The sequence below is a fragment of the Pseudophryne corroboree genome (genome assembly GCF_028390025.1).
Source record: "Pseudophryne corroboree isolate aPseCor3 chromosome 3 unlocalized genomic scaffold, aPseCor3.hap2 SUPER_3_unloc_41, whole genome shotgun sequence".
Taxonomy (NCBI): domain Eukaryota; kingdom Metazoa; phylum Chordata; class Amphibia; order Anura; family Myobatrachidae; genus Pseudophryne; species Pseudophryne corroboree.
The window spans coordinates 741,237-755,277 of NW_026967532.1; the positions used below are offsets into that span (position 1 = coordinate 741,237).

Genomic DNA, 14,041 nt, shown 5'->3' on the forward strand with positions numbered 1-14,041 from the left:
GGGGGGATATCTGGCACTGGGGCATATATGGCACTGGGGGGGATGTCTGGCACTGGGGGGGATATCTGGCACTGGGGGGGGGGGTGTCTGGCACTGTGGCATATATGGCACTGGGGGAGATGTCTGGCACTAGGGGGGATATCTGGCACTGGGGCATATATGGCACTGGGGGGGGATATCTGGCACTGGGGGGGGATGTCTGGCACTGGGGGGGATATCTGGCACTGGGGGGGGGATGTCTGGCACTGTGGCATATATGGCACTGGGGGGGAGATGTCTGGCACTAGGGGGGATATCTGGCACTGGGGCATATATGGCACTGGGGGGGGGATATCTGGCACTGGGGGGGATATCTGGCACTGGGGGGGGATGTCTGGCACTGGGGCATATATGGCACTGGGGGGGAGATGTCTGGCACTAGGGGGGATATCTGGCACTGGGGCATATATGGCACTGGGGGGGGGGTATCTGGCACTGGGGGGGATGTCTGGCACTGGGGGGGATATCTGGCACTGGGGGGGATGTCTGGCACTGTGGCATATATGGCACTGGGGGGGAGATGTCTGGCACTAGGGGGGATATCTGGCACTGGGGCATATATGGCACTGGGGGGGATGTCTGGCACTGGGGGGGATATCTGGCACTGGGGGGGGGATGTCTGGCACTGTGGCATATATGGCACTGGGGGGGAGATGTCTGGCACTAGGGGGGATATCTGGCACTGGGGCATATATGGCACTGGGGGGGGGATATCTGGCACTGGGGGGGGGATGTCTGGCACTGGGGGGGATATCTGGCACTGGGGGGGGATGTCTGGCACTGGGGCATATATGGCACTGGGGGGGGATGTCTGGCACTGGGGCATATATGGCACTGGGGGGGGATGTCTGGCACTGGGGGGGATATCTGGCACTGGGGGGGGGTGTCTGGCACTGGGGCATATATGGCACTGGGGGGGGATGTCTGGCACTGGGGGGGGATGTCTGGCACTAGGGGGGATATCTGGCACTGGGGGAATATCTGGCACGGGGAATATCTGGCACTGGGGGAATATCTGGCACTGGGGGGGAATATATGGCACTGGCGGCATATCTGGCACGGGGGGAATATCTGGCACTGGGGGCATATGTGGCACTGGGGGGAATATCTGGCACTGGGGGCATATGTGGCACTGGGGGGGGGGTATATGTGTACCTGGCACATGGGGGGGGCTATATTTGGCATCGGGGGCATGTGAGTACCTGGCACCGTGGGGGAATATCTGGCACTGGGGACATATGTGGCACTGGGAGCACAGCCCTAGCAACAAGGACTACCTCCTAGCAACGAGCATGACACCCAGTGCATGAAACACCTGACAACGAGCATGACACCCAGTGCATGAAACACCTGGCAACGAGCATGAAACCCCTGACAACGAGAAGGTAATTGAAAAGTAATTAGAAGCCTTACTGTAGGACTTAATGTGTAATGGGCATTACGGTGTGTGGCATAATGTATCACGGACATTGCGGTGTGTGTCATAATGTGTCACAGGCATTACGGTGTATGGTATACTATATCACGGGCATTGTGATATGTGGTATAATGTCTCAGGGTCATTGCAGTGTGTGGCATAATGTATCACGGACATTGCGGTGTGTGTCATAATGTGTCAGGCATTACGGTGTGTGGTATACTATATCACGGGCATTGTGGTATGTGGTATAATGTCTCAGGGTCATTGCAGTGTGGCATAATACATAACGGGCATTGCGGTGTGTGGCATAGGGTATAACGGGCAGGGCATTGCGGTATGTGTCACAGGCATTACGGTGTATGGTATACTATATCACGGGCATTGTGGTATAATGTCTCAAGGTCATTGCGGTGTGTGTCATAATGTGTCACAGGCATTGTATGTGCTATAATGTATCAGGGGCATTGCAGTGTGTAGCATAATGTATAACGGGCATTGCGATTCCTGTCATAATGTGTCGGGGGCATTACGGTGTGTGGCATAATGTGTCACAGGCATTACGGTGTGTGGCATAATGTGTCACAGGCATTACGGTGTGTGGCATAATGTGTCGGGGGCATTATGGTGTGTGGCATAATGTGTCATGTGCATTATTGTGTGTGGAATAATGTCTAAGGGCCATTGCAGTATGTGGCATAATGTATACTGGGCATTACTATAATGAGGAAAAATGACAAATAATGTAAGGGGCATGAATCAGGATTATTTTTCTTTCCTGTGGTGGCTAATGTCTGGGCATGCAGGATGCAAAACTGGGGTATAAGGTAGTCTTTTCCTGCAATACCACGCCCCTTTATGAGAAACCACGCCCATTCCAACAAAACCACGCCCCTTTTTTGCAGCGGACGCCTTCGGCGCGCGCATATTTATCCCTTTCTTGCTCCCAATTATGCGGCGAGTTGGGGGGGGGGGCGCCAAAGAATTTTTTGGCTTGGGGGAGAAAAATTTTCTAGTTACGCCACTGACCGTAACGCAGGTGGTGCAGACCCCACCGTTACCGTAATACAGGTGGCGCAGACCCCGCCGATACCGTAATGCAGGTGAAGCAGACCCCGCCGTTACCATGATACAGGTGGCGCAGACCCCGCCATTACCGTAATACAGGGGGAGCAGACCCCGCCGTTACTGTAATACAGGTGGTGTAGACCCCGCTGTTACCGTAATACAGGTGGCGCAGACCCCGTCGTTACTGTAATACAGGTGGTGCAGACCCCGGTGTTACCGTAATACAGGGGTAGCATCCTGTGCTATTATAGTATACAGGAGGAGCAGCCTGTGTTGTCATAATATACAGTTGTAGCATCCTGTGCTGTCATGGTATACAGGAGGAGCGGCCTGTTTTGTCATAATATACAGGGGTAGAATCTTGTGCTGTCATAGTGTACAGGTGGGGCGGCCTGTGTTGTCATAATATACAGTTGTAGCATCCTGTGGTGTCATAATATACAGGGGTATCATCCTGTGCTGTCATAGTATACAGGTGGAGCGGCCTGTGTTGTCATAATATACAGGGGTAGCATCCTGTGCTGTCATAATATACAGAGGGAGCAGCCTGTGGTGTCCTGTTATTATTATTATTATACAGGGTGATCAGCCTGTGGTGTGCTGTTATTATTATACAGGAGGAGCAGCCTGTGGCATCCTGTTGATATTATTATTATTATTATACAGGAGGAGCAGCCTGTGGTGTCCTGTTATTATTGTTATACAAGAGGAGCAGCCTGTGGCATCCAGTTATTTTTATTATACAGGGGGAGCGACTTGTGGTGTCCAATTATTATTATTCTACAGGAGGAGCAGCCTGTGGTGTCCAGTTATTATTATTATTATTATTATTATTATTATTTTTATTATACAGGAGAAGTATCCTGTGGTGTCCTGTTGTTATTTTTATACAGGGGGAGCGGCCTGTAGTGTCATGTTGTTATTATACAGATGGAGCGGCTTGTGGTTTCCTGTTATTATTATTATTATTATTATTATTATACAGGGGGAGCAGCCTGTGGTGTCCTGTTATTATTATTATACAGGGGGAGCAGCCTGTGGTGTACTATTATTATTGTTTCTCTAGCATCCATAAGGGATATTGGGGTAATCTAGTACGATGGGGTATAGATGGGATCCAAAGGAGCCAGTACACTTTAAATTTTTTCCACTGGGTGTGCTGGCTCCTCCCCTCTATGCCCCTCCCACAGGCAGTGTAGAAAATGTGCCCTCAGGAGAGGATGCCACTCTGGGGATCCAGAGAGTTTTCTTTAGTTTCTTTTCAATCTTTGTTATTTTCTGTATACTGTATACCGGAGATGGGTAACAGTATACCTGCACCGTGGGAGTTAGGAGGGGGGCGGGTGCGGTCACCGGCCTTGCGAGGTGTCAGGGCCGCTTCCCCGCTGCAGGACCACCATCCTGAGAGGTTGTTGTACAGGAGGCACTGCGCCTTAGCGGTCACAATCGCCGCACACCCCTAATAGTAGCCTGAAGGTGACGAATGTGGTGATTACAAACCGCGGCCCCGCTAGGGGGGTCTCCCGGTTCATGGTGCTGCAAACACGCAGGGGTGTCATATGGGACCCTCCTGGGGCAGACCCACTATAGCCGCCTGTGTACACTGGCAAGCAGTAGTGGAAACAGGTATTTATATTATGTTTCTCTTACGTCCTGTTATTATTATTATTATACAGGGTGATCAGCCTGTGGTGTGCTGTTATTATTATACAGGAGGAGCAGCCTGTGGCATCCTGTTGTTATTATTATTATTATACAGGAGGAGCAGCCTGTGGTGTCCTGTTATTATTGTTATACAAGAGGAGCAGCCTGTGGCATCCAGTTATTTTTATTATACAGGGGGAGCGACTTGTGGTGTCCAATTATTATTATTCTACAGGAGGAGCAGCCTGTGGTGTCCAGTTATTATTTATTATTATTATTATTATTATTTTTATTATACAGGAGAAGTATCCTGTGGTGTCCTGTTGTTATTTTTATACAGGGGGAGCGGCCTGTAGTGTAATGTTGTTATTATACAGATGGAGCGGCTTGTGGTTTCCTGTTATTATTATTATTATTATTATTATTATACAGGGGGAGCAGCCTGTGGTGTCCTGTTATTATTATTATACAGGGGGAGCAGCCTGTGGTGTACTATTATTATTGTTTCTCTAGCATCCATAAGGGATATTGGGGTAATCTAGTACGATGGGGTATAGATGGGATCCAAAGGAGCCAGTACACTTTAAATTTCTTCCACTGGGTGTGCTGGCTCCTCCCCTCTATGCCCCTCCCACAGGCAGTGTAGAAAATGTGCCCTCAGGAGAGGATGCCACTCTGGGGATCCAGAGAGTTTTCTTTAGTTTCTTTTCAATCTTTGTTATTTTCTGTATACTGTATACCGGAGATGGGTAACAGTATACCTGAACCGTGGGAGTTAGGAGGGGGGGAGTGGTCACCGGCCTTGCGAGGTGTCAGAGTCGCTTCCCCGCTGCAGGACCACCATCCTGAGAGGTTGTTGTACAGGAGGCACTGCGCCTTAGCGGTCACAATCGCCGCACACCCCTAATAGTAGCCTGAATGTGACGAATGTGGTGATTACAAACCGCGGCCCCACTAGGGGGGTCTCCCGGTTCATGGTGCTGCAAACACGCAGGGGTGTCATATGGGACCCTCCTGGGGCAGACCCACTATAGCCGCCTGTGTACACTGGCAAGCAGTAGTGGAAACAGGTATTTATATTATGTTTCTCTTACGTCCTAGAGGATGCTGGGGTCCATTTAGTACCATGGGGTATAGACGGGTCCTTTGGGAGCCACTGGCACTTTAAGAGTTTAATAGTGTGTACTGGCCCCTCCCTCTATGCCCCTCCTACCAGACTCAGTTTAGAAAATGTGCCCGGAGGAGCCGGTCACAGCTAGGGGAGCTCCTAGGAGTTTTTCTAGTTTTAGTATTTTCTAAGAGTTTGTTAGGTACAGGCAGGCTGCTGACAACAGTCTCTCTGCTTCGTGGGACTTAGGAGGGGGGGTAGGAACCAACTCTAGAAGTTAATGGTTCTCTATCTCCGCTGACAGGACACTGAGCTCCTGAGGGTGCTGATCGCAAGCCCACGAGGTGACCGCTCTCTCCCGCAGCACGGCCGCCACCCCCTAACAGAGCCAGAAGAAAGAAGAGTGGTGATTATAACGCCGGTGCCCCGGGAAACGGGTCGCCGTGAGAATGGCGGCACAAGGGTGGGAGCACAGCTCTGACAGGCTGTTCTCCGGAAGGCTCAGCGGACACACGGTGTTAGGCGCAGTGAGGGGCGTCCTGGGCCAGCCATATACCCTACACTGGTCAAAATAACTTTCAAGGTCTAATCCACTGTTTGCTGCAGAAATATCTCAGACCAGTATAATTTCTAAGTGCGGGAAGACGCGCCATTACAGGGGGCGGAGCTTCTCCTCATAGCGGATCCAGCACTCACCAGCGCCATTTTCTCCCTGCAGATCATAGGAACAGAACGCTGCCCTCCACATAAATCCAGCATACCTCTGCGGTACCAGGGTGTTATAGACAGGGAAGGGGGGGGGGGGGGTGATTATAGTACTGAGTACCCTATTAAGGGCAGTTAGTCAGCCCCGGGCCTTTATCATAATAACTACCTACAGGGGCGCTGTGTGGCTGGCTCCTTATACTCTGTGACTCTCTGTCTCTGTGTGTAAATATGTATATCTCACATAATCATATCTAGGGACTCTGAGTCTTGTGCTGCAGAGTGTGTATCTTCTACCGGGGAGTCTATAGTCTATACTATCCTCAAAACTGTACTGATCAGGCTTCTGGGGCAGAACCCCCAGGGGTGGCCTCAGCAAGGTGTACTATACCGTATTTTTATACACATATATCCCATACTGGGAAGGAGCCACAGCTGTGCCTCTCACCCCAACTCTGTACCCTAGAAAGCGTAGCCTTGCCCAAATAATGCATATGAGGGGTGTAACATAAGATTGAGGCTATTAGGGATGAGGAATCTTATTAAAAATAATTTGACTGTCGAATTGTCAAATGTCGAAACGGATCCAACGTTTTTTTGTCGAAAACGTGTTGAATTGTCGAATCCAATTTAACAATGTTTTTTCGTCGAAAGAGCCCCGGTTTCGACAATACGAAGGATTCGACACCAATTGAATACACCCATATTTCATATCCCTAAAGAGTGTCTAAATTGTCAAAGAGGGTTGTGTTACCTATCCATAAGGTACAACCTCCATAAGGGATTGGGCTGATCGCAGATTGAGACTACACTCTAATACTGTACATACAGGTGTAACTCAGTAACTTGGTCAGGCTCCTTACTTGATGATTTAGGTTCTAGGTATGACTGTGACATTTCCTTGTTTCTATGTCACATACAGGATTCTACAGACTTCTCGGCTGGTGGCCGTGATGGAGTTTGGCCTGCATGACGCAGGGTCTTCTGTCCTGGCGGCTTAGACATGCAGGGGACGGTGGCGACACCAATGGACTGCGGATACAGAGTAAGGTATGGCGAGTCTGTCCTTCACAGGTGAGACCCTGGTGGGGACGTGCTGTATACCTAACTATCCCAGCCGACTGTGGGTAAGTCGACATGTCTTCCTTCAGTACTAACCAGAATATTGTATCCTCCGCATACACTGCAACACATTTGAACCGCAAGGGTTACACATAAATCCAAGGGTTCCTCCACTTCCTTTAGAGGACATTGGGGAAAATCCAGAAAACCTGCACCGCCAGGTTCCCAGGGACAGATTCGGGTTCTGCCTTCTCAAAGCCTTCGGTTTGATGGTGGACCTCGCTGCCCTGGGGATCAGGCAGGTGGGGGAAATGGTTTCACTCAAACATCCCGGTGATATCATGCCTAGGCCGCTAGAATGAGTTAGGTTGCCAAGGGAGTGGACTAGAGTTTCTAGTTTTCCCGCCTCACGGATTCTTCGGGATTACTAGCTTCTCAGGCGAAGGGTACGATATTGCTGGTAGATATTCAAACATTTTACAAACAAATGTCGTTATCCGGTTCCACCTCATGTCCTGTACTGGCTCAACTAGGACTCTAAACTTCAGCAAAGCCAACTTTGACATGATGAAGGAAGCATTGAGGGACATTGAATGGGAAATCTGTTTCAAGGAAAAAATAGGATTTTAATACCTACCGGTAAATCCTTTTCTCTTAGTCCGTAGAGGATGCTGGGGACATTCAAAGAACCATAGAACCATGGGGTATAGACGGGATCCGCAGGAGACATGGGCACTTTAAGACTTTTAAGGGGCGTGAACTGGCTCCTCCCTCTATATCCCTCCTCCAGACCTCAGTTATAGGAACTGTGCCCAGGGTGGCTGCAGACCGCTCACCTACTAGAGGGCCGCAGGTTCGGGATTCAGAATTGGATCCTCCTAACCACGGATGCAAGTCTCAGAGGTTGGGGAGCAGTCACCCAAGGGGAAAACTTCCAAGGAAAGTGGTCAAGTCTGGAATCCATCCTCCCAATAAACATTCTGGAACTAAGGGCTGTGTACAACGGTCTTCTACAAGCGGCACATCTTCTGAAAGATCAGGCCATTCAGGTTCAGTCGGACAATGTAACGACTGTGGCCTACATAAACCAACAAGGCGGAACGAAGAGCAGAGCTGCAATGTCAGAGGTAACAAGAATCATCCTCTGTGCGGAAAAGCACGAAGTGGCGCTGTCAGCGATCTTCATCCAGGAGAGTGGGGCCTCCACCCAGAGGTGTTCGCAGAGGTGACAAGTCTTTGAGGCATACCTCAAATAGACAAAATGGCCTCCCGCCTCAATAAGAAGCTAGGGAGGTACTGTTCCGGGTCGAGAGACCCACAAGCAGTGGCAGTGGACGCCCTGGTAACTCCGTGGGTGTTCCAGTCAGTGTATGTGTTCCCTCCACTTCCACTCAACCGAAGGATTCTCAAACTAATAAAAAGAACAAGAGTTCAGGCAATCCTCATTGCTCTGGACTGGCCAAGAAGGGCTTGGTACGTGGATCTTCTGGAGTTACTGCTGGAAGATCCAAGGCCTCTTCCTCTTTGAGAGGACCTTCTACAACAGGGGCGGTTCGCTTATCAAGACTTACCGCGGCTACGTTTGACGGCATAGAAATTGAACGCCAGATCTTAGCTCGGAAGGGCATTCCGAACAAGGTTATTCCTACCCTGAAACAGGCTAGGAAAAGAGTAACGTCTAAACATTACCATCGAATTTGCAAAAAGTACATGTCTTGGTGTGAATCCAAGTAGTTTCCTACGGTGGAGTTTCAACTAGGGCGTTTTCTCCTCTTTCTGCAAGCAGGTGTGGATGTGGGCCTGCGTTTGGGCTACATTAAAGTCCAGATTTCGGCTTTGTCCATTTTCTTCCATAAACAATTGGCTGTCCTCCCTGAGGTTCAGACTTTCTTAAAAGGGGTTCTGCTCATCCAGCCTCCCTTTGTGCCTCCTACGGCACCTTGGGATCTTAATGTGGTGTTGCAGTTCCTCCAGTCGGATTGGTTCGAACCTTTACAGGAGGTTGAAGTCAAATTTCTCACTTGGAAGGCAGTCACACTTTTGGCATTGGCATCTGCTAGACGTGTGTCGGAATTGGGGGCATTGTCCTGCAAGAGCGCCTACTTGATTTTTCAGGAAGATAGAGCTGAGCTCAGGATGCGTCAGCAATTTCTGCCGAAGGTTGTGTCGGCTTTTCATATCAACCAACCTATTGTGGTGCCAGTGGCTACTGACTCCTCAATTACTTCAAAATCCTTGGATGTTGTGAGGGCTTTGAAGATTTATGTGAAGAGAACTTCTCGTCACAGAAAGTCGGACGCTCTGTTTGTCCTGTATGATCCCAACAAGATTGAGTGTCCTGCTTCTAAGCAGACGATTTCTCGCTGGATCAGGTTTACTATCCAGTATGCTTATTCTATGGCAGGCTTACAGTGTCCAAAATCTGTTAAGTCCCACTCTACTCGTAAAGTGGGTTCTTCCTGGGCGGCTGCCCGGGGTGTCTCGGCTTAACAACTTTGCAGAGCAGCTACTTGTTCTGGGTCGAACACGTTTACTAAGTTCTACAGTTTCGATACTTTGGCCTCTGGGGAACTAAAGTTTGGTCAAGCGGTTCTGGAGGAACCTCAGCCCTCTCCCTCCTGTACTGGGAGCTTTGGTACATCCCCATGGTACTAATGTGGACCCCAGCATCTTCTAGGACGTAAGAGAAAATAGGATTTTAATTACCTACCGGTAAATCCTTTTCTCGTAGTCTGTAGAGGATCCTGTGCTTCGTATTGGTTCAGTATTGTTGGTTCAGCCGTTGCTGGCTTGTTTTAAGCTGGTTAGCTTGGTTTTTCTGTTGTTATGTGTGAGCTGGTGTGAATCTCACCACTGCCACTACTATATATATTTCCTTTTCTCAAAGTATGTCCGTCTCCTCGGGCACAGTTTCTAGACTGGATCTGGTAGGAGGGGCCTAGAGGAAGGAGCCAGCCCACACCAATAAACTCTTAAAGTGTCCATGGCTCCCAAGGGACCCGTCTATACCCCATGGTACTAATGTGGACCCCGGCATCCTCTACGGACTAAGAGAAAAGGATTTACCGGTAGGTAATTAAAATCCCATTATTACTATTATTAATTTTATTATATGTAGTTGTGGGGATTGAAAATATTGCTCAAATTCTAGGATATATTAAAGCAGAGACCAAAATATCCATGGCATGTGTAACAGATGATAATTGGAGCAGAATGAAGCAAATGTATATCACACTCCTGGGAGTGTCACTGTGAAGTCACTTATATCTATAATAATAATATAGGGACATGACTGGGAAGGTGAGGGGATCTGGGTGTGTCACAGTGGCATCACGTATATCTATAGTCATAGTCCAGGGACATAACTGGGGAGGTGAGGGGATCTGGGAGTGTCACAATGACATCACATATCTATAGTCATAGTACAGGGACATGACTGGGGAGGTGAGGGGATCTGGGAGTATTTTCAGTGATATTGATGTCTCCCCCATTTCGCAGGCTTACACAGTAGTAAGGAAGACATCCAGTGAGTGTGAGACACCCAGCAGCCGTCCCTGTGTGTTAGTAGGACTGAGAAGGACACAGAGCCCCATTACGGTGCCTCCATCTCACTCACTGATGAGAGACACAGTGACAAGAAGATCCTGGAACTCACCAACAAGATCATTCAGCTGCTGACTGGAGAGGTAACTGCTGGGAATGAGACATTATACAGTAACACCAGGGGATGTGTCTGGGTGATGACTGGAGAGGTGACTGCTGGGAATGGAGCATTATACAGTAACACCAGGGGGACGTGTCTGGGTGATGACTGGAGAGGTGACTGCTGGGAAAGGGGCATTATACAGTAACACCAGGGGATGTGTCTGGGTGATGACTGGAGAGGTGACTGCTGGGAATGGGAAATTATACAGTAACACCAGGTGACGTGTGTGGGTGATGACTGGAGAGTTGACTGTTGGGAATGGGACATTTTACAGTAACACCAAGGGACGTGTCTGGGTGATGACCGGAGAGGTGACTGCTGGGAATGGGGCATTATACAGTAACATCGGGGATGTGTCTGGGTGATGACTAGAGAGGTGACTGCTGGGAATGGGACATTATACAGTAACACCAGGGGATGTGTCTGGGTGATGACTGGAGAGGTGACTGCTGGGAATGGGGCATTATACAGTAACACCAGGGGATGTGTCTGGGTGATGACTGTATCACTGTGTGTGTCAGGTTCCTATAAGGTGTCATGATGTCACTGTCTATGTCTCCATGCAGGAGGGGGAGTATATAGAGGAACACATGGGTCTGTACAACGACGTGATAATGGAGAATCACCGGCCCACATCACTGGGTAAGAGTAGACTGTCATGTAATGTACAGGGGAGAGCAGGTATGGGGGCCCCCTATATACACACATCATCTGATAATCGCATATATACACTGTACTCAGTCACTGTGTGTCTCCTACAGATGGGCCCAGTAACAGAGATACCCCAGAGAGGTGTCCCCGTCCTCTGTATTCCCAGGATTGTACAGAGGAGAATCACAGGATCCCACAGGAGGATCAGGTAGGTGGGATTTAGGGTCTCCCCAATATACCAAAGTGACTGTCACTATATGATATGTAGAGAAGCTGTGTGTTTTATACACTGATATTATACTATTTCACCTCAGTCTAATCTGACTGTATGCAAATGTCATTATAGTGTTTCTTGGTTTTTTTTTAAGGTACAACGTCTGTCTGATATTAAAACAGAAGATATAGAGGGAGAAGAAGAGACGTATGTGACTGATATAAAGGCAGAAGATATAGAGGGAGAAGAAGAGACGTATGTGACTGATATAAAGGCAGAAGATATAGAGGGAGAAGAAGAGACGTATGTGACTGATATAAAGGCAGAAGATATAGAGGGAGAAGAAGAGATGTATGTGACTGATATAAAGGCAGAAGATATAGAGGGAGAAGAAGAGACGTATGTGACTGATATAAAGGCAGAAGATATAGAGGGAGAAGAAGAGACGTATGTGACTGATATAAAGGCAGAAGATATAGAGGGAGAAGAAGAGACGTATGTGACTGATATGAAGGGAGAAGAAGAGACGTATGTGACTGATATGAAGGCAGAAGATATAGATGGAGAAGAAGAGACGTATGTGACTGATATAAAGGCAGAAGATATAGAGGGAGAAGAAGAGACGTATGTGACTGATATAAAGGCAGAAGATACAGAGGGAGAAGAAGAGACGTATGTGACTGATATAAAGGCAGAAGATATAGAGGGAGAAGAAGAGACGTATGTGAGGGGTGATCAGCAGTGTAAGGAGGAGGAGATCCCTACAGATATCAGCACAGGTGAGTAATAAACACTTATTACAGAAGTCACATATTCTCATTGCTCAGTCACTACAGCAATCTCTTATTCTACACCCTCCTCCGCCATCAGCCCTGTTCTCAGTTAGGTGTTTATAACACAAGGCTATCAATGACAAACATCACATGTAGAGAGTTATTACATACAACACTATAATGTTATTAAAAGTAACAAGCAGAAGTTTATTATTAGTGATTATATATAAATGTGTATATATGTATGTATATAATATAATTAGTATTGTTTTTTGTGGAGTGTCTAATTTATATGCATTTTGTTAGATGATGCAGGTATGAAACATTTTCTGCTATACAGTAGACCTGAGATCACCAAATACAATTCGTATAAGATTCAGAAATAAAATTAAATTTGAATCTAGAACTTCAAGTAAAACAGATTAAGAGCTTATCACAAGTACATATCTGTATAATCATAAGACAAGCATTTTGCACTTGTTTGTCACCCTTGCATGGGCGGACTTGTTCTTATCCACTGCCAATTCACTCTAAATACAAATTGCGTACACCAACGCGTTTTGTCAATAGTGACTTCTTCAGGGGTGTTTTCTGTTAAAGGCTTTATCCTCAAATATCAATTGTGTAGATTTTAAATAATTGTGTAACCTTCAGACGGTAATTGTGGACTTGTTCATGATGAACACATTCCTAATTACTTGTGAATAATAGTTCCTGCTCTGTGCAGTTCTGAGGTTATGACTTTAGGGAATGTAATGGCCAGATACAGTATTGCTCAATCTAAGGTCTCCCAGTAGCCTTACTACATACATAAATGTGTCTTGCACTCACTATAATAACTAACAATAATAAACAGTGGAGTTTTAGTTCATGTATTGCTCAGTGCATTTAAGCCTGCAGCGCCTGACAAGGGACCTCACTATACAGCAGGTGCTACTCTATTGCTCAAAATAATTACCATAAAAACAGCTATCACATTAGTGTTAAACTTTAGGTTTGCTCTCAGCGGCGGAACAGTGGCTGAAAGGCTTGGATAGATTTTCAGAGCACCAGTCTGACGTGCCACCACAACTCACGTGGCCCTCCAATTCACCAGATCTGGGACTGCTTGGCTGGGTCCGGCATTGTACTGTTGCTGCAGTTCCTGATGCGTTTGGAATGATTGGTGGTTGCTAGGCGCCCTAAATGCCTGTGGTCCCGATTTGTCATGATCTACTTTCGCCCACTGTTCCGCCGCTGAGATTCTTGGTGTCCAGGCTTCTTCCACTGTAGATGGATACTACTCACTGTCTACAAGGGATCACCAACAAACAAATGCCGGTCTCGGCCACAATCAATGGCTCCCTTTTGCCAGTTGCAACACGTGCACGACCCATGGTTCCATCTGAAAATGAAACAATGTCTCAACAAATTTGCATTGTATCAATACCTCTGGCATTCACAATGAGCATCCAGTAGTTTTAGTGTCACCATCTACACGCTTGTGCACGTCCCGTGTCATTAATATACCCGGTGGAACCGCCCATGTCGCCATCCGTCGCTCACTCCAGTACATCAAAGTGACGTCATCTGACACACGCTACATCCGGGGACACGGAGAGAACCTCGTCCACGTGACCTATAGTAATCAATGGGGACAAAAGTATCAAGTAAC

The 14,041-nt window shown here is 47.8% G+C and overlaps 1 protein-coding gene and 1 long non-coding RNA gene across 2 annotated transcripts in view; both read left to right on the forward strand.

The window, feature by feature from the left end:
* Positions 1-14,041, forward strand: part of LOC134984235 (uncharacterized) — a 379,662-nt gene that overhangs the window by 163,050 nt on the left and 202,571 nt on the right. The window lies entirely within an intron of this gene.
* Positions 11,524-14,041, forward strand: part of LOC134984229 (oocyte zinc finger protein XlCOF22-like) — a 130,793-nt gene continuing 128,275 nt past the window's right edge. The window contains exons 1-2 of the mRNA XM_063949856.1: positions 11,524-11,608; positions 11,769-12,393. Coding sequence (XP_063805926.1) covers positions 11,964-12,393 — 430 coding nt within the window. The 5' untranslated portion in view covers positions 11,524-11,608; positions 11,769-11,963. The remainder of the gene's footprint in view (positions 11,609-11,768; positions 12,394-14,041) is intronic.